The sequence below is a fragment of the Leuresthes tenuis genome, unplaced genomic scaffold (assembly GCF_036924035.1).
Source record: "Leuresthes tenuis unplaced genomic scaffold, fLeuTen1.0.hap1 SCAF_8, whole genome shotgun sequence".
Classification (NCBI taxonomy): domain Eukaryota; kingdom Metazoa; phylum Chordata; class Actinopteri; order Atheriniformes; family Atherinopsidae; genus Leuresthes; species Leuresthes tenuis.
In genome coordinates, this window is record NW_027325362.1 from 8933622 (window position 1) to 8954583 (window position 20962).

The 20962-nt window shown below is 41.8% G+C and overlaps 2 protein-coding genes across 3 annotated transcripts in view; both read left to right on the forward strand.

The window, feature by feature from the left end:
* The first annotated feature begins 1208 nt into the window (after positions 1-1208).
* znhit2 (zinc finger, HIT-type containing 2) lies at positions 1209-3334 on the forward strand. 2 transcript variants are annotated; one of them, XM_072390702.1, is made up of 2 exons: positions 1209-1276; positions 1502-3334. In XM_072390702.1, the coding sequence occupies exon 2, from the start codon at positions 1542-1544 to the stop codon at positions 3282-3284; it is 1743 nt and encodes a 580-aa protein (XP_072246803.1). In that variant the 5' UTR covers positions 1209-1276; positions 1502-1541; the 3' UTR covers positions 3285-3334. The 2 variants fall into 2 exon arrangements, with proteins under 2 accessions (XP_072246803.1, XP_072246802.1); XM_072390701.1 differs by having other exon boundaries at positions 1211-1276; positions 1531-3334.
* Positions 3335-3966: 632 nt separating this feature from the next.
* lrpprc (leucine-rich pentatricopeptide repeat containing) overlaps positions 3967-20962 on the forward strand; it is a 59242-nt gene continuing 42246 nt past the window's right edge. The window contains exons 1-15 of the mRNA XM_072390703.1: positions 3967-4168; positions 5002-5204; positions 5436-5558; positions 6889-7010; positions 7270-7328; positions 7688-7774; positions 7887-8013; positions 8686-8830; positions 9327-9478; positions 9654-9759; positions 9899-10006; positions 17494-17612; positions 17706-17796; positions 18890-18959; positions 20782-20809. Coding sequence (XP_072246804.1) covers positions 3990-4168; positions 5002-5204; positions 5436-5558; positions 6889-7010; positions 7270-7328; positions 7688-7774; positions 7887-8013; positions 8686-8830; positions 9327-9478; positions 9654-9759; positions 9899-10006; positions 17494-17612; positions 17706-17796; positions 18890-18959; positions 20782-20809 — 1719 coding nt within the window. The 5' untranslated portion in view covers positions 3967-3989. The remainder of the gene's footprint in view (positions 4169-5001; positions 5205-5435; positions 5559-6888; positions 7011-7269; positions 7329-7687; positions 7775-7886; positions 8014-8685; positions 8831-9326; positions 9479-9653; positions 9760-9898; positions 10007-17493; positions 17613-17705; positions 17797-18889; positions 18960-20781; positions 20810-20962) is intronic.

Genomic DNA, 20962 nt, shown 5'->3' on the forward strand with positions numbered 1-20962 from the left:
ATACAAGCTTGTGATGTGTCATTTAGATCTGTATGTGTGGTTTGCATAAACAGAGGAACTATTTCTTAAACAGCATTACAGGTTTTTATTATGAATACAGTGTTTTCGGACATTTACTAGGCACAAAGTCAATGAGAAATTTCTAAATTCAAAATAGTTTATCTTAATGTTGTACTAAAGCATTCAGGTGTGTGGGCTTTGCGCCTTGTGATACAAATATGATATTTAAGTTAGTATTCCAGTATTTATATATCAGTTAGTTAACACTTTAACGGTTTCACTTAAATGGAAAATTGCATTGATGTGCCAATAAAGTAATGACAGTTGCAGAGTTGGTGGCCTGTACTTAGTCAAGGTCTAGACATAAATAAAAAGGAATGGTTTCCATTTTTTGGACTCAAAAACCCTGATATTCCTTACAGCAAAGTGGAAAAAGAGAAAGCAAACCTTTTTGTATTCTGTTGACTTGGACTGCATATGTGGACTGTTATCATAAGCTGTAGATTATTAGCTGTATTCATTATCTGTCCAAACTATAATATTACATAATTGATGGAAAATTCTTCTTCTTATTATTTTAATTATAACTATTATAATTGGTGCGAGAGGTAGTTCTGTTTTCACAATATCTATTCAGAAAAAACAAGATAGGCTATAGGGGAGCTGTCTGAAAAATATATGAATAACTAAGTAAAAAAAGTAAAATAAGGCACAAATAAATATCCTAATTAAGTAAGAATGAAAAAAAATTGTAACCTAGAAAAAAAAACTACACATTTTATATCCAAATTATAAAGTGAAAGAACAAATACATAAAATTAATCAATTAGAAAAGAGAAATTTAATCAAAATCGTGGGTTTCATCAAACTGAAACTGGCAATGTTATTAGGACCTTTAGGTCTGTCTTTTTCTAAACTTTGAAAATTTCTGTTCATCAATAATGATCATTTAAAAATGTATTTTTGTGTTTCTCAAATTGTCAGAGTGGTACCTCTTATGGCTTCACTGTACGAACTCGATAGAAAATGTATGAATGAAGTTATTTGGTTATGTTTATCTTTTTGTATTAAGTGTGTACAACAGCGATTCCAAAGATCCTCTACTTCAAAAACGCCGCGGGGAAAAAAAATAGGAAGAAAGACGAAGAAGAAAAAGAAGAAGAAGAGGAAGGAGGAGAAAAAAAAACGCTCAATCTTACGTCATCTAACGGCGACACGCGTCGGCTTCGTTGGGACAACATACATCCAACGTTGGTGTCAGTTGAAATAGTGTACAGTAAGTAAAACAAGTTCTTGAAGGTTGTATTTGTAAAGAGAGTTTGTTAAAAAAAATAACATGTAGCGTTGTCGGAGAGCCTTTTGGTGACACTAAAAGAAATTTTAAAAAGTGGTTTCTGATTGTAGCGCCTCACAAAATGCACTCTGTTAGCACGTTGAACTGTCAAACCAATTTAACCCTACATAAGGTTAGCTGAGATGTTTTTGTTTTTGCTTATTTTAGGTCATTACTTAAGAGAGCATCGCCCTCAGTTCTGCACCTCATGAATCCGGTAATTAAACGGAGACTTCCTCCGTCAGTGAGGAGTCTTCTGACAGACATCGGTCCAAAGAACGATGAATGGATCGATGAAGAGCCCGAGACGGTGACCAGAGATGGGATTGTGCTCCCGTCCAGAAGAGCTGCAGATTCACAAGACGAGTTTCTTTCTCCCGCAAAGACACAAGAGGAAAAGGCGACAGAGTCTGGGTGTGATACCAGAAGGAGTGCACTATGCATGTTGTGTAAACGTAAACCCTCTTGCTACACTTGTCCCCGGTGTAATCTCCATTATTGCGGCTTGGGTTGCTACCAGAGTCCAGAGCACTCAGTGTGTTCAGAGGAGTTTTACAAGGAGTCAGTTCTTCAGGAGCTGAAAGAGATGGGAAAAACAGAAACAGAGGGTAGAGAGAAAATGCAAGAGATTCTCTTGGGACTCAGGCAAAAAGCAGAGAGGACACACGGGGGTATGGAGACTTTTTTAAAAGAAGTTGGTTTATTGGATGTCACAGATGAAGGGGAAGGAGGGTTAACAGACAAGGTGCAGGTTGTGGAGCTCTTGTCTAGGTTAGCTGAGCTTCAGCAGTCTGAAGATGGGAACACAGCAGAAATTGAGACTATTTTGAGGAAACTTGAGGATATTGGAAGCGGGGAACCACTGTCTGGAGACACAAGTGAGGATCATGAAAGTGCAGAAGAGGAGCTGGACTTGACTGACCGGCTGTCAGGGCTGGACATTGATAAACTTTCAGAGGAGGAGCTGTGGGAACTTCTCAATAGCAAGGAGAAAGAGATGTTTGTGGGTCTGATGAAGGGTGGAGCTCTTGGTGGGCTGGTTCCCCTGTGGAAGCCCTGGTGGGAGGAGCATGAGGAGGGAGGGAGAGCACTTGTGGAGGTGCTTGAGGTTGAAGTGGGCAAACTGGCGAGAGAAACCTCAGCAGTTATGAATGAGCAGGATAATGATGATCAAGTCAATACATCACAAGAAGAGGGACAGAAATTGGGCAAATCAGCCACAAAAATTAAAAATGTTAAAGGAAAAACCAAAAAAAAAAGTGAGAGTAAAGGAAGTTTAGCAGTGGAAAGAGTCCCCCCAATTTCTGCTAAAATTCCAAACTTGAGTTCCTTATGTGCAAATCCCTCTTCTCTGGTTTGTTATGGATTAGTCAATGCACTTTATGGCTATGCCTTTACCTTGTGCCTGCTTAACGGTGACACTGATTCACTCATGTTTGACTTCTGTGACATGACACTTGCTCTGTCTGAGGCGCTGAACTCAAGCAGGGTGTTCAGCTCTGTCCGGGAGGCCTTAGACTGTGGAGAAACTCACATTCTGGATGAAGGCTATCTCGACAGGGACGATCCTCTTTCTCCAGCCAGGGCTGTGGAAGCAGTGGCTCACATCCTGACTGGAAAAGACAGACAGGATGCTACCGGATACTGTCTGGCAGCCTTGAGTCAGCTTCGCTCAGCGCTCTCCAAGGCCAGAACAGCCCTTTATAAGGAGGGAGAGGAAGGCGCAATGAGGCAGAAGTACTTCCTCGCAAGCAAGAAATGTGAATTCTTTCAAGCCTGGGTGTTGGACAATACACACCAGATCCGAAAACTGGCTATTGAGTTGTGGAGTGAACATAGTAGAAGAGAGAGTGTGAGGAACAGCATGGAGAAAGCAAAGACTGTGGTTGAGGAGAATTTAAAGAAAGGGCAGAAGAAAAAGAATAGTAAGATGATTGAGGAATTGAGCTAAGGAACTGTTTGTAAGATATTGATGTTTGTTTCAATTTAAATTGTAATAAAATACATAATTATTATTATTACAACTTAAATGGTGATCTTTTTTTGTCACTTAAAACAGTTTAATTTAGATATATCTTGTGTTTATTATAATTATAGATTACAAGTTCAGCAAGTAAAAGCAGCATGAGTATTTCACATAATGAGGAAAAACAAAGGCTTAGATAAAATGGAAATTATTGAATCGAGAATAAAACTCGATTATTCGATTAAGTATTCTAGTTCTAGCTAAATTTTTAGTTACGATGTGTTATTATTCTGTAAGAGACTGGCTAAATGTCTTGTCCTATGGTGACAGGGAGGGGCTCCAGCCATTATACAAACCCCTCTGTAAAAATGTTGCATATAGGTAGAATTTTACTTATTTGCTGGTTAACTTGAAATGTCTGGTCAAATGCATACATAGCATATAAGAGAATATACCGTAAATACATGGACTGGATGATGATCAGTACATTAAAATTAATCTTTTTGTTCCTGTAATCATGTATTAGGCCCTTAAAAACATGATATCAAAACTACTCTTGACGTATGATTACAGTTGTGTGATTTGAGAGGGACTATAACAGCAAAAAACATAAACCCAGCATAGTTATCTCGCGATGCTTTCTCCGGTAGTCACGTGGTGTGGTTGTTCCTCCACGCTCTGACAGAAAACATGGCTGCGCTCTTGAGATCAGCCCGGTTACTGAAGTTTTCGCCTTCGGGTCTGCTTCAGATCACCGGAACCAAAAGGAACGGGCCGCCGCTCGGTCGGCTCTACAGCGGGGCAGTCGGAGGCAGAAGGACCGGAGTTTGTTCCCGACAGATCAGCCCTGTCTCTGCCAATGTGTCCAGGTATGAACCAACACGTTAGCTGATGTAGCTGTGATCCATGCGTGAAGCAGAGATGTCATTGGGGTTCAATGACAGCCAAAGACACACGTGTGTTTGGACGAACGCAACCTGCAGTGTTACATGTGGAATCTTAATTTATGTTGAATTATGTGTGAATAAAATGTAGCATGAGTTGTTAGCTACTCGGTTATCGTAAACATGGCTCCCGTTTTATGCAAGGTGATGATGAAGCGTTGTGTAACTGGTTGTGCTGACAGACAGTTTTATAACACACAATTACGCCAGTTACAGGAATATACATCATAATGATACCGTAACTTATAGCAATGTTTTTTTTCTTTTATTGTCTTAATCCAAGTCATTTTATTTATAGAATGCTAGCTTCTTAGCAATCAGCCCATCAATCTGTATTGTAATGCTGTAGCCAATTTGATGAAGGCTGTTGAATTGATCTAAAGGCTAATATATATATATATATATATTTTTTTTTTAATGAAATACAAGAGGAAATGGCTCCAGTTGATGCCAGAATGATGTATAGCAGGCAGCGGTTAGTTCAACTTGTTTTCCTCAAGGTCACAGCTCTTTACTGAACTGCATACAGCCTCTGAGCAGGTAGAGGAACAGCAACACTGTGTTATTTTACTCTCGGCACATCCTATACTGAGTCCAATGCAGTCAAAATGCACAATGCTAGATAACCAATTTTTTTCTCTCAAAAACCCACACGAGTATTATATTCATCTGTTTCCACTGTCTGTCCTGTTTCCTTCTTCATCCTTCCCCCTTTTGAATGATCCCATTCCTTTATGTTCCTTTTTAACCCAACACAGTCGTGTGTGGCCGTACGCAGCGGGGTGTGTGCGCCACTACGCTGTGGCCACAGAGCAGAAGGATGAAGCCAGCGCTGCGGTGCGCTCCAAGCAGGCGCAGCAGTTTGACTGGGCTCTGACCAAACTGGACAGCTCTGTGAGGAGGACCGGCCGCATCACAAAGACCTTGCTGCTCCGCATCTTCCATGATACCTGCAGGGCAGGTAGGTGGGCAGGTCACAAGACTGTGTAATCAAACTGGCAGGTATAACTGTAACCAGTCCGGCAAGGTTCGCACTGTGCCACAAGTTTGATGCAAACGTTCAACTTGCTTTTAACTGCATTTCTTTTCCCTGTATATGAAACTGGATAAGCTCGATGACAGTGTTTGTTAGTTAGTTTTCCTTTCTTTCCTTGTCTATATCCATCTGAGTCATCTGTCGCTCTGCCTGCAGGTTATCCCAGCGGTAACCAGGCCTTGTTGCTGCTGCGTAGTTGTGGGTCTCTGCTGCCTGAAGTGCCCCTGGAGGAACGCACTGAGCTGGCACACCGTGTGTGGGAGAGGCTGCTGGAGCTGGGTAAGGGTCGCACCAGTGACAATAACTTCACTTACACACTGATTGAACAACTCTAACTGTGCTTTTGAACATGCCAAGAAGTGAATACGTCATGTGGTGACATTTAGGCTTATTCATTACACTTTCGAAATCATACAATTTACAGTTCAGATCTAATTTTGCTTGGCACTGAAAGAGAAGAACCAAAGGCTCGCGTTGCCACGCTACAATAATGAGCACATTTTCATGGTATTTTCATTAATGCTTATGTCGGCCTTACAGTTGGAGAGTTGTGAGCTTTTTTTCTGTCCTTCATCTTGTAGAAGGACTTAAATGCTGAAGACATGTCACTGTGTTTGTGTGATCCACTGTGCAGTTTGTTTAAGTTTGCCCGACACAGAATGAGATAAATCTGTGACTGGTCACCTGAAAGGTCCAATCAAACTAAGAACCATCCTATTTCAGTCACGTCAAGTAGGTTTTATTGCCGTTTCAGCCATATGCTTAGTACAGAGTGAGATGAAGGAACGGTTCACCGGGAACAGTTGGTGTTACACGCAAATGTTAAAAACAGAAGAGACAGACAGATACAGTACAGTCTGTGCGCACACACACACACACACACACACACACTAAAGATCCACACACGCACACACACTAAGATACACGTTTAAAAAAGAAAAAAGGGGGGTGCAAAAGCTACAGAAAACAACCACAATAGACGGGGTTTGACTAGTCACAGCGCTCTGATAGCTAGTGGTTAACATGATCAATAACTCTTTTTTTTCCAATGAGTTGTGTGTAAGGGGTTGTTGGCACATCTTAGTAGACCGGGGCTGACTGGTGGAGGGTTATATTAAAAGGGATGTTTTTGACATCATTGGATATTTGGTCTTAAGTTTGATACATCAGGGATTTGTAGGGGCTGCATCATATTAGGAAAACATCCAATATGCCATGTCCTTGAATATTACAGTGACTATTTGATTCATGATTTGTAAGCAAATATTTTAGGATATGGTATTACCCTCAGGTATATTAGTAAGTGATACATTCCACTTATGAACCTGTGCCTGCTGGTTAGTTTTAGAACATGCAAGTTGAATGCACACCTCATTAAAACATGTTTTATGTTTGCTCTACTGTTTCATGTCAGAAAATCTGCTATAAAAAAGGCAAATAGCCTTCAATTTATTGCAGTCCAAACAGTCTTTTGCTATAACGATATTGTGCCTGTTGATGTCTTGATGATGATAAAGATTCAATATATGGTGCGTCCTTAGTTTAAACCCTTGAAACTGTTATGGTTGCGTTGAACTCTTTTATGCTGACTGAACATTGTGTGTTCCAGGTGCACAGTATGATGTTAGTCACTACAACGCCTTGCTGAAGGTTTACCTGCAGAATGACTTTAAGTTCTCCCCCACGGACTTCCTGGCCAAGATGGAGGCAGCTAATGTCCATCCCAACAGAGTAAGTGCTACAATGTAATGGCAAGGAAAGCACAAAAGTTAGATTTTTATTACTGATCCAATCAAGCACAGTGGAGCCAGTGGAAGACAAACACATACATATTAATATTCTATTTGATAGTCACAGATCGTGGGATTTAATTAGGCAATTTCATTGTTCAAGCCTTTGAAACTATAATACTTTTCCTTCCAGCAGCATTTTGATGTTTGAATATTTACTTTAACAGTTCTATTTGATTTTGTAATGTTGCTGTGCACAGGTCACCTACCAGAGACTGATAGCTGCTTACTGCCAAAATGGAGATATTGAGGGAGCCAGGTGAGCAAACCTTCTGTTTGAATTTTTAAAAATATTTTCATAGAATTAAGGTGTGGCATCGTTGTCCAGAAGCAGTGTCTTTGCCACACTGAATAGAACAGCGTGTCGTTTCCACAGGACCAACTTTGTAACACATTTCATATAAATTCTCCAAAACTGTCTTCTAATGAACTGTAACTATGCCAGTATACGCTCTGCATTTGGTTTTACTGTCATGTTCTGAGATGTGTTAACTTAGCATTTTCACATTTAACTCTGAGGGATTTATGCTATTGAAGAATACCACATGAGTGAAGTTGTCGTTGATATTATTGGTGACACTTGTTTTGCTATTTTAACTTCCCTCCTCATAAATAAAGCACCATCTTGGGTTTCATGAAGAGCAAAGATTTACCCATCACTGAAGCTGTGTTCAGCTCTCTGGTCACAGGCCATGCCCGTGCAGGGTGAGTGCAAAAGCTTTCGATCTTTTGATATTCTGCATTTAACGGCACAAAGTAAGTGTTGGTGGTAGAGTAGTTTGATTTGAAACAAGCTGTTGGCTTTGTTACTTTGCAGCGACATGGACAGTGCTGCAAACATCCTGCCTGTGATGCGTGGAGCAGGAATTGAACCGAGTCCTGACACTTATGTGTCACTGCTTAATGCCTATGCTGAGAAGGGGGATCTGGCCAATATGAAAAAGGTGTGTAAAGGGAATGGGATGTCACACTGCAGAGTATTATTTGAAATGCACAATACTGGAGCCTTTCATCCCATTCATAATCTGCTGTAAAAGTCAGGCTGATTTGCCCAGAATTCTGTTCTTATTTGTATTTAGTTTATTCAGATCCATGGTCAGACATTGCTGTGTGACAAAGTGCAGCAGTGCTTCACATCACTGTAATGTGAAAACGTGGAGGAAACACTGCTCTGCTCAGAATCCAGTTTAAAAAGACCTGAGTTGCATTTGTTGTGAACTGCATTTAACCTAAATGTGTTAGTACAAGTTAGAAATATGTTTGGCTGCTGTTTATCCTCTGAAGCGGAGTTATTTTGATCCATCACAGCCTCCATGTGGAGCTGTCGGACATGCAGCCTAACGGAGATACTTACCTGAGAGTTGTGTCAATCCCTATCAATCACTATCTGTTTCGAAGAATGACCTCACTCCATTTTGGTTTATGTAGCTGAGCTGAGCTAGATTTTGAAAATTGATGCTAAATTCACATGCAGATGGATGAAAAACGTGTTTCCTCTTTCATTTCTTCCCACCCCTGTCTATCCCATTATTCTCCCTCTTTTCTATTTCCCTACCTCCCAAACTCGTGCTTTCCCTTCTTTCCTTTATTCTTATTTTACTTTTGAATTTTTCCAGACTCTGGAAGAAGCAGAGGGTGCAGACTGCAGTATGATGGACCGGGACATCATGCAGCTCATCTTCACTTTGGCCAAGGCTGGACATCAGCACCTCTTACCAGAGATGGTTGAACGCCTGAGGCATGAAAGGGGTTATGTGCCAGGTACACATGTACTTAGACACATGTATCATGTTATCCTACAGTAGTCGGTTACTGTGGTCTGTAACAACAAGAATGACACACGTCAAAAAGATGCTTAGTCACAGAAATGAAGTGTGATGCTTCTAAAAGACAGGCAGCTGTTGTGCTAATCCCAACCTTAACGTAAATCTCTAACGTTCTGATCTGGGAGAGAAAGTGAACTGCTGCTCAAAACTATTTGTGCCTTTGCTATGATTAGCAACTGTGTGGTTGTGCTCTTCAGTAATTGATTTTTACAATGCACAGCAGTGTGTTGAGACAGCAGCTTTGTGTATGTGTTGTTAGCTGCAGGTTTTATCAGCAGTCCCAGAACTTTTGTTCCATCTCTTAACTTTCCACAAATTGGAAATGAGCGCCAAAAAATGTCACATTCTTGTTGTTGCAACCTATTAAAGCATTTTGCAGTGATATTTGGTGATATGTGGCTGAGCAAAATCTGCATCTGTTGCTCTCCTAGATGCCATGAACTTGTGTCTGAGCCTCATCACTCAGGGGCAGGAGGACACAGCTTTTAGCATCCTGAAGACTTTCCCCACCCTGCAGTCTGAAAACAACGAGTCCTCCAACCTTGGCAACTTCTTCCTCAGGCACTGCATCAACGTGGACACGGTACACGAGAAGATGATTTGATTCATAAAGTATTTCAAGCAGATAGAGGCCGCTACCTGTCGGCATGCATTTGTTAGCTGACATGAACTTTTGCACTTACAGATGCATTGACTGTTGAGTTCTCATTTGAATGTTTTCTCAAATGTAATTTTTGACTTGTGGATGTGCACTACAGTCACTGCAGAAGATCGTCCACTACTGCAAAGAGCTTCAGGAGAATAATCTGCACACTGCGCCTCTCACCTTCAGTCTGGCATGTGCCCTGGAGGCCAAGAAGATTGGTAACACACATGCTTCTATTCTAATGACACACACACACACACACATGTTGCCATATTTATTCATTTGCTGTAGTAATGGGAAACCGAAGGAGCAATTTCTCTGAATAATTGCTGTTTTCTCTTGTTTCTTTTTTTGTAGGCACATCCTTGGAGCTGATGAAGTTATTTAAGGAGCAGAACTTACCCATAAGGCCTCATTACTTCTGGCCTCTTCTCATACAGCCTGCAAAAGAGAACAACGTAGCTGGTACAAAAACACACATGCATTACCAGTCAAAGTTTTTGACTCTTACATGATCAAAATAAACGGGTCCAGCTGAACTGGTCGTCACAAAGATAGCTGGGCAACACTCACAGCTTTTTAATGTGAATCTTGCACTTTCTTATTTAGCTGTACAACAAAGCCTATATTTGTGTTTTCTTTTAAGTATTTACTCATAATATAGCATATATCAACCCCATTCCCCTCTTGTAGCTCTCAGAAGCTTCTCTTCTTTGACACCAGAGACAGTTACCTGGTAGGTGTCACCCTGAAGTCCAGAGGAGGTACAGATACATTTAAGGTAGAGACTGGCTTGCAGAAGAATCCTTCTGTCATATAGAAAGCATTTACTCACAGTCACCTCATACCTTGATGCTTGCCTTATCAATCTGAAAATAGACTGAAATAGCTATGCTGGTGTTGCCTCTTTATTAGCTGGTACAAGCCGTTGGTGGAAAGAGGCGACCACACAAACTGATACTGTTGGACAGGGTGCACTTCCACTCCCTGATGCCCATTTTCCACCCAAAAAGTTCTAGTCCTCGTTCGGAGCCCAACTTAGAATGAGTTCTTTCAATTTGGACTGCCAAAGCGCTGGTTCCAGGCCAGATAAACTAGGGCTGCAGTTGCACCGAATTTATGTTGGTCCAGAGAAAAAGAACCGCTTGCATCAGGGGCCAGGGCAGGGTTATGGACACGCTAAGATTTATGATTTTCATTTTGGAAAAATTCCATGTTGCATCTAGTCTCCTTTATTGCCTGGAAAGGTGCCTGGAAAGGTGCCTGGAAAGGTGGAGCAGACCTGCTGTCCAAGGACAGCCATATGATGTCGAACGGGGGCTGCAGTTCAAAGTGATCGAAGGAGATCGCAGCTCAGCAGATCTTCCCGTTTTTGTTTTCTCAACCTTTCAGAGCCTTATGGTTTCTTCATAAGTGTTGGAGGAGTTGCCCTGTATGCCAGACCTTACCACTCATTTGTGTTTTGGGAGAAATTTTTGCACGATCTGCAGGACAAAGGGAAGGTTTTTGTCTTCCTTCTTGGCGTGTTTGGACTAATGGCACCTGAAACTTAAACAGCCTGAGTTTGTTTTTTTTCTCCAGGAGCTAAATGATTATTTCAATGCTGGGTTTGAGGTATATCAGGCAATTTAAATCTATTGAATGTGTTGCTCCACTCCGACAGTGTTGCTTGGAGTGCTGGAACTGCCATGCAGTCCACAGTAAAACCAGAGGGTCTGCTTCAGTTGTATGAACTCAGAATCTCTCCACCTGTAATGTAGCAACGAACCAACCCTCAGTTGTCCATTTTATAAAAGGTGCATCATTGTTACGCCTAGTGTTTGAGGATATATTTTTTCTTGATGGGCTATGCTAACTTGTCCAAATACATTATCCCTGACACTTTGAATGCTGAGATCAGGTATATCATAAAGTTCTATTATATTATCGTAGACTTAAACTCACCTTTGTTTCTGTCCAATTTGTCCTCTGCATCTATATGAACAGGACTATAGGCTTAAGGAAGTTAGACCAGTTGTTTTCACTGGCAAGGCCATTTACAGGTAAACCATATCTAAGTCATGTATTATCCACTTGCAGCTCAGAGCTTATTAAAATGCCATAAGTTAGGAAGGGACTCCAGACCTCCCTCGGTCTACACGGCCACTCCAATAGAGGCGAGGTGGTGTTCACAGAGCAGTACAAGAGGCTGTGTATTCCCATGATGAGACAGCGAGTGAGCACTCCAAAGAGAACATCCAGATCAGTGTTCTCTAATAGCTTCGGCGAGGAAGAGGTTATCCTGTTAAAATGACTCTGCAGTGTATCTGTGCAGAGATATCGTCTCTCAACGTCTCTGTTCTCTGTTTTTTCAGTTGTCTCTTGAAAGGCAGTAGCAGACCTTAAAAGTGAGTTTGTAGCAGGATCCTAGAACCACTTAAGCCTCATGTGAACAGTCTCATGCCGATGTGAGAACCCTAATGGGTGCAATGGAGTCTCAAGACAGAGAAAAAATGTACCTATCGCTGTTTTTAACCGGCAATGGAGCAGGTTCTTTAGTGACCATGATATTACCAGTTTTTTAGCATTTTTTTCTTTTTTCAGTTAGGTGTAGAGGGGATTATGACATCCTCTGTACCAGAAAGAGCTTTTAAAGGAGAGTTTCCCTCAAATATTAATGACCCACAGAGTTGTCCAACTGGGACAGATTTCACTGGGCTGGGGCAATGAAGGGCAAAGAGGTCTGATCCCTGCGTGAGAGGGTTGGAGTGGGTGGAGATGAAACAAACATGTACATAAACTCTTACAAATAGACACTTGGGCCTCTCTGGAGAGATCTTGGAATAGATTGCAAATTTCAGAGAATGTCGGACTCCCCATTTCCTGCGGACCAGAAAGATGCTTCGACTTTCAGAAAGTGCACTCAGACATGAAAGTCATATTTTTCCTCTGATCTCTCAACATTTTCCACTGTTAGCTTCGTGGTTGTGTGTTGTCAGTGATCAGTTGTGCTATATGAGTTTTCCTATATCGAGCAAAGGCCCAATTATTATGCAGATGAATTCACTCAAAGGAAGGTTATTGCTGCTGATCCTCCTTTGTCATCACTGTTCACAAGTCTAAAAGTTGCCTTTATAATGTTGCATATCCTGCACATCAAGCTGTTGACACTAACTGTGGATGAGGGGTGGCTTGGCAGCTGTAAACGCATGCACACCCACATACACAGATGCACATACATCCCCAAGGCTGATGGGGTCAGAGGGCATTTTGCTTCAGTGACTTTGCTCAAATCTTGTCGTAACTAGTTTGTTAACCCAGACATTTCATTGTCCCTCACTCTGAAACATTCAACGCATGCTTCCCCATATGTGGCTGTCCTGAGTTGAATTGTTTTTGTGCTACACCTAATCATCTAAGATTGTCCTCTTTCTTTTCAGTGAGGGTTTTGGAACATATACCCATGAGATATAACACAAGTTACTCGAAGTATTGAGTATATAGTATATACTCTATAATGATACATGTCATTTTGGTTCTTTGAAACATCAAAGATAACAAAATTAGGGTTGCTCAGTTAAAATAATGCAGACGCTGCACACATGTAAAGTATGTTTTATTGTACGTATTTCATACTGTCATAAATTGAATAGTACATGAAATTAAAGCGGTTCTTTTCTTCGTAAGTGAATTACACTGAACTTTAGATGTTTTATACAAAAACAGTCTGGTTTTGTCAGCTGAGATCAATATTATTATGTTTATTATCAATGTGATATTTAAATGACACCCCTAGTTTGTCTCCCTGTTGAATCTGCATTCACGTCATGAGGTCTTTCTTTTCCAGTGACTTATTAAGGCAGTTTAGTAGCTCAGATGATGATGAAGTGCACATGAATATTTCTGTCCCCAAAACCTGCCTCTAGTGAAGGAAATTATTTTCTTTTTAAAGGTTGTTAGAGATGAGCTTGTGGGGAAAGTCTTCTCAGTCACAGATGGGCAGCATTGGGAGACTTGTCAGAATTAGTGGATATACCCTGTCAAATGTGTTCAGCAGCTTGGTTTTTAAGTGCTTTATTTATGCTGAGCTCTGGTTCTCTCTTTGGGGTTTTTTAGAGCAATTAATAAATGATGTATTTTTCTCCTGTCAGCCAATTGACAGCATTTGAGCTGGCAGGGAGATGATAAGTGGTCAGACCAGCGCGGTGCAGCTGCAGACTGACTCTGCCGTGTGGTTGAGACAGATTCAGAGTTTGAATGGTGGGATGTCTCAGCGGCTGCCTTGGAAGCCTGAAGGAGAGGACTAAACATAAGCTTTAACATGTTCCACAACACACACATAGGTGAGCACTCTCAGACTCTCTAACCGCACATTCTGAAAGCCACACATAGGGCAGCGTCCATTTAGGTATCACAGTGCAAACAGGAGGCAGGTCGAAAGGAAGGAAAGTGGAGAAACTTCTCTTTCCCGTACACTTCCTTGTCTCTGATGGTGTTTGCCTTAACTCTCATGAATGATGCAGCCTCTTTTCTTTTTTTTTTCCTTTTCTCCCTTCTGGTCTCTCTTGCATTCATTGGCTTTAGGAGGTGTGTGTGTTTGTGTGTGTGTGTGTGGGGGGGGCTTTCGGCAGGCAGTGCAGGTGATGTGACTGATGCAGAGTGACTTGATTTCATGTAAATGCAAGCGCTCTGAGGGAATTCACTTTGGATTACGCGCCCCACTGTGCACGGCCCATGAAATATTAAGCGCCGTGTCACTTTTTGTCCACAGGTGTCACTAGCGGGCAGAGGGGCCAGAGTTGTGGAATTGGGGGGCTGCTGTGGGGGAGGGATGGGGAGGAATAAGGATAGGAGGGGGGGGGGTGTCGTTTTTACATTTTGATGAGGTGTGGATTTGGCGGGTTTAGGAAAAGCATATGCTTGGTCGTACTTGCCACCTGCCGCCAGCTAGTCAATGCTTGTCAGTCCTTGCGATGCAACATGGTCTTATCACTTCTGACATAGCGGAGCCAGAAAAAACGGGAGGGAGAGGAAAGGGACACGGCAGAAGGGGAGAGCATTTCTGGCCTTTAGTGTTGTTGGTGATGAGAGATAACACTCAGTTTTTCTTCTAGGAGGGCCCCTTAAAAAAAAAAACAAAAAAAACCCACTTTATTTTCCTGAATGCAACTCAAATACAGAGCGGTTCATAAAGCTCACCCATGGCCGTTTGTCACTGAGTTCTGACAAAATCTGTGGGATGGCAGACAGTCATTATCTTGATTAGAAGAAACAAAATGAAGGGAAACAAAGATGGAATAGCAGCATGCCTGGAAATATACTTATTTCTGTTATTCATTCCTCTGTTGCCTTGCAGCAACAAAGTCTACCTTAAGAGTCATAGATGAGCCGAGATGGAGAGACAGATGGTGTTAGAGGAGAAGGAAAAGGAGAAGTGACAGGTACTCATGTCCAAGGACGGTAGGAGATGACAGCGACCGGTTCACTCCACTCCCCTTTTCCTCTTATTTCTCCGTCCTCACTTCTTGTCTGTGACAGTTAACCTGAAGACATGAATATGATGATGATATCTTGTGACCACTGCCATGCTTAACTCACTACTTTGATACTTCTTGCCTGGATGGGATGTCAGCTTTTATGCTGACCAACCTGGAGAGGTCTCTACTCTTCTTAGCTCAACCTCTGTGCCGAATCTGTTTGCAAACTGTTCAGACAGGGAGACAGCAGAAAGAGTTATTCATATGTGGGGATTGTGGAGTGAAAAGGTAGAAGACCGTGAGGAAAAGCAGTACAAATGACGCCTCAGAATATCACTTAATATTTCTGGGTTTCTCCACTTTTTCTTATTTGTCTCTTCTTTTCATGTTTGACCACTTCGCTTGCATTGCATTCAGCATCCATAGTTTCAGTGTACGGATGATTTAATCCGGGCGGATGTCGGGGTCATGTGCCTTCACATAGCTGTTATGGAGATGTGCTTAAGTGGTTTTGAGGGACCAAAATGAGACAATTTTTGTTAAAAATCATACCCTCTCTCATCCTCATCATCACAAGGGCAAATTATATGGTAGAGACCTCTCAGTATCTGACACAAGTACAGTAATACTCAGTTTTTCTCTGTATGGCCTTCATAAAGTTTTGTCCTTTCTTTTAGTTTTCACAACAACCAGAAAATGTATCAAACTGGTGTACCTGGCCTAACACTCAGCAAACAACCTTATGCAGAAGCACTGTGTGTGTTTTCTGCTTTGGGTTTTCTCAAACAGTATAAACTTCAGCTTTAGATCTGCTGATAGGTTCAGTAGATTTAGTTTCTCATTGACACAGCTTGGCTTACTGCTCAGATAGTTACAACTTAAACATGTCAGTCCTCCAAAAGTAGTCTGTGATTTCTTTAAAGTGTGGCTTGAAGTTTTAAGCAAACCTGAACCATCCTCCCAACAACACAACTTCTTCTTGCGATTTTCACTCAGAAGAGATTCTAACACACTTATTCTAACAATCAAAGCTACTAAGTATGAAAGATAAACACTTTAACTTTGCTGCGGACGGTACCCCATCATTTTTACATTTTTGCCCCTTAGTGGTTGTTTCCATTATGGGTCCCATTGCAAAGATTTTTGCGCCTGTGAACATTTTACACCCCAGTGTCACAGAAAATTGGGCTCAGGTTGAAAATCCCCTCAATTTTCCTTTAAGTCTGTAAATGTTAGTGTGGAAAACTGAGCAAAACCAGCCTTCGGTTTAAAAGGTTAAAAGCTCAGACACGACGAGCAAAAAGCACAAACATGCTTATTGCACAAATGGAAAGTGCTGATGATCCTGAAAGGTCATGTCCGGAGGCCGGGAAAGCATGTGAGAAACACCCACCTTATGCATTTATATCTCCAGCTCTCCATTCACTTGTTTTCTCTGTCTGGCTCACCGTGAAATTGATTATGGATTATTCAGGAGGAAAAAAGGTGCACCCTCTCTTCTTTCATAAAAAAGGTTGGATGAAAGCGATTAGAGGGTAAGAATGAACCGATGGACGGCAGAGTGGATGAATCCTCCATTGAGAAGAAAGGGGAAGATCGCCTGTTTACCCATTCTTGAAAGCTGGGTAGATGGATAGTGAGAGGGGCAGATGAATGAGAGATGTGGAGGGAGGAGAAGGCTCGATGGATGGAGTGGTTCAGGTAGCCCTACCTGAGATAATGCTGCCCAGTCATGGGTTTTAATGGCATATAAAAGCTCAGGGCTCATCTTTTATTCAACTAAAGAGCAAGGCTGCCAGGTAAACACGTAGGTCCCACGAGGAAGTACAAACACAGATATATTTATATATATATATATGTATATGTGTGTTTCAGAACCTGAGTGGACTGTAAATCCACACAATATTTCGAGGTTTGTCAACTTATGGAAGCACTTTAGGGTAGTTTGCTGCGTAAGAGCATTGCTCATATATAGTATGTGTTGTAGATACATTGGTTACTTCTATTGTACTGCAGTTTAACAGCAGACACACACATGGGGTCATGTGTCTGGCTTTTTAGGCCTCCGTCTTTCTGGACAAGCTCCCAGGCATATGCAAAGTGCTGCCTCCTCTCGCACGCTCAACATGCCTGCAAGTCTCTGTGTGTTTGTGCGGCTGTTCCATATGCATGTGGCTCCTCTGGCCTCCTTCCCCAAGGCAGGACCTCAGGGTTCTGCTGGAGAGCAAAGTGCAAGAGTCTACTTTAGGCCAAGTGTGTGTTTTTGCACACATATTTACCAGGGCAGAGTGTGAGAGTGAGTGTAGGAAAGGGTGTCTGTCTCTAAAAGGGAGCTATGGGACTGAGTGATTAACTGAAGCTACAAAATTGGATTTTGACATTCAGTAGAGCCATTTTTCAGTTATTTTATGGCTTTTTCACACGTGGACAGCTCATTTATCAAATAAAATGCATTTTCAGGGATAAAAATGTAACTTCTTTTTGTTTGTATTATAGGTGTGGTGGAGGTGGCAAAGGGAATGCAGGATCTTGGCGTGTCTCTTGATACTGAGACTTTATCCAACTACGTCCTTCCGGTCTTCCCCAGCATCGAGGAAGCTCGAAAGGCCCTCATGGTAATCTATAAGTGGGGGTGGGGGTGTATTTACATTTGGCTGGAGTTCATTAATGTTTTTTGTTGCCATAAAAATATACTTGTCTTTCTTCAGGATGCCGGCATTTCTATGGATTCAGAAGGCTTCTTGTGCTCAGAGGTTCGCTCATTGGCTGGGAGCAACCTGGCTAAATTGTTCACCCTGTGTAAGCACACACTCCAGCACAGTCTAAAAAACCTCTGCTGCATCCTGAGCATCCATCATCTAACAAATCGCTGTTTCGCCTGCGGGCTAATTGGCCCCGCTTTAACACTCGCACACACACACATATTAGCCCTCGTACTCCTCTGTGCTCATCAGGCCTTTTAAGAGATTAGTCTGTGTGAATATGTAAAAAGCGAGAACGAGAAGTGCCTCAACTTGCAGAGGGACGGGATAGAGAGGGCTGTTGAATAATAGATAACTCTTCCTGTTTTCTGTCTCTCGTCTGTTTTTAGTCTCAAACATTAAACCACTCACTGGAGTATACGTGACTCTGTTTATTCTGAGTATTTCACGACAGCGTTTTCTTTTCGGCTCGTGAAACTGTTTTCAGTCTTCTCGAGTATTTCATACGTTTGTGTTCTTTATTGTAAATATGCAGCATCCCCAAAAACTCAACAGTGTTTTTCTAACCTAGAAATGCTGGACTTTACCTTTTTTCCCTTGTTTTTATGATTGTACATGGTACTATTCTATTAATTCATAAACAATTCTATAGGCATAGTCTGTTTTTCTTGTTTAGTGGGGTTGTGTAAAGACTTACCTGTAGTAGATGACAGTCTCTGGGGAGATGAGCTAAGATCTAATCTGCAAATTTTCTTCATCTAAAACAATTCAAACCTGAAAAATGTCATAGCAGTTCTTGCAAACTCTAAATGTCGGGGATTTTGCGCCACATCACTTTTGCATCAGACAGTTTTACTTTCATCTGAACTGTGCCGCTCCACGTCAGCCGAGTCCATCGCGAGTTATGTTGGACTTGTTGAATAGCCCACTGCTGCTTTTCACTCATTGTTACTGTCTTGTGATTGGCATTTTGAGCTTAAACCAGCAGAACTGAAGTCGTTCTGGGCAGCTGCCTGAAGTGAACAACACTTCACTTCAGACTGCTGAAAATGTGCTAAATGATACTTTAATAATCATGTTCAAGAAGTTGGATATCTGCCAAAAATATCAAATATTTCACACTGTGAACCATAATGTGGTTTTTTTTTTCTTCTTGTAATGCTTTTCTTTCTGCCTCCTTCACATTTCAGTGTCTGATCCCTCTTTCCCCTCGCTGGACCTCAGTACTTTCCGCAGCAGCCTCATCACAGGCTTCAGAAAGTGAGTGAATTAGCCTCTTTTCTGTTGTCTTTCCACGTTCTGCATCATTTTACATTCCATATTTCCACATATTTGGCCTCAAACCTCTTGGATGACAGTTGGAGAGGCCTATAGCTTTATGGAGGTCACTGTAGCATATGCTGTGAATACAACATGTGCAGCCTATCACACCATCTACTGCATCTGTGTGTGTGCGGGCAGCTGCAGGGAGAAACACTCCATCTCATGTACACACAGATATACATGGATGCCTCATGCATATGGAGGCCGTCATCGCTCTGCTCTCGCCCCAAAGCACCGTGGGAGATATGGAAATAAGCAGATGCCCACCACTAGACTTCATATGTAGACCCCCGTACTGGTTGCAGTCTCTCACACACACACACACACACACACACACACACACACACACACACACACACACACACACAAGGTAAGCCTTAGGAGCAGGGTCTGACCCCTGGGCTTTTTTTTTTTGAAGGGGGTGTTTATGAATATTTACAGTTTAGCACTACACAGTCTCACAAAAAACACTCTGGCCTCTGAGCGGCACTGGAGGTGAGTCACAGATTAAAGTGTTGACTTGCCTGCAGGGACTAAAGTTATTTCTTTTACTGAGCCAATACAAGCTTGGTTGAACTTAACTTTAAGCTCTCAATTCAGCCTGTACATTTTCTGTTGGGGCTCATTGTTAATCATCCCCAGTTCCCTAATTTAACAAACTCTCTATTTAAAGTGAAGATAGCGTAGTTTCTTCCCACTAATGCCAGGCACACTCACACATTTCTGTTCTGAGTCTTTGCAGCATTTGTTTATACTTTTTAGTTAAGGCGGGGAAGGGAAGATGATTTGAGTAGAGTACAAGATCTTTTTATTCCTTATGAGCTGTGAGTTTTTCTTGCAGAAATGTGGACGCGCCTTTGTGTCCTTTTCTGACAAAATATTCTAAGTCACAATATCTTCCTTTCCTCCGTTTGCTTTCTCATAGCATCCGCATACACACACTCACACACACACACACACACTCACACACACACACACACTCTTCTGATGGTTAGGTTGCCTGACAGGGTCATAATTGGGCTTGTCACTTGGGGAGTGTGTAGCTGTGTGTTTGCGAGCGCTGTGTCATCGCGTTGCGGGACCTGCCCCTGTCAAAGACAAGGTCAGGGGATAATTTAATCATTAAAGACCTCTTCTTCTCTCCTCTCATCTCCCCCTCTCTCCTCCTTTCTACCGACTAGCTGACAACGGCAGAAATGTCACACATTGTCATCATTTAGCCTCCGTGTGTGTATGTGTGTGCGCGACTTTGAGCCTTTTGTGGTTTCCCAGACTTTTGTACGGCTGTCTCTCCTCTTGTACTGTGGGATGGAGAGTGTCAAACCGGAAAATCTGTCGCTCTTTCTTGGTGTGTAGTGCTGTGTTGCTGTCAGTTCAGTAGCTATGGCAACATGACACTGTCAGTGTTAAGATGACTTTTATAGACAACAGGATTTTTTAAATTACGGGGGGAGTATTGTGTAGTGTTCATAGAGCTTGAAAGCATATGCAAGTAGAATGTATTTTTCTAGGTTTAAAACAATATTCACATCCAATTTTTTTACCTTCTGTTTTTATCTAAAACTTCAAGATTTGTAGGCATCTGCGAGTTAATCAGTCAGAACTTTATACTACAGTCATTGTGTCATATTCTTAAAAAGTGTAACACAGACATGAAGATGCCCTGTGTTTTCTGACCTAAAAGCAAAGCAACCAAATTACACATTAACTAAATCTGGTTGATCTGATGTCATATCTTGTCCTCTACTGCCCCCTGCAGGTCAACTGATGTGGAGAGCATGGTGAAGGTAAGACGCAAACATGCCTGTTCTTCGGTGTATGCAAACAATGATCTATGAATCCAGACTGAGAGTATTTTAGATATATTAACATAGTCAGCAACTAAAATTGATACAGGAGAAATAACATTAAAGCTGGTCTGTATTTTTAGTTTTGAGATA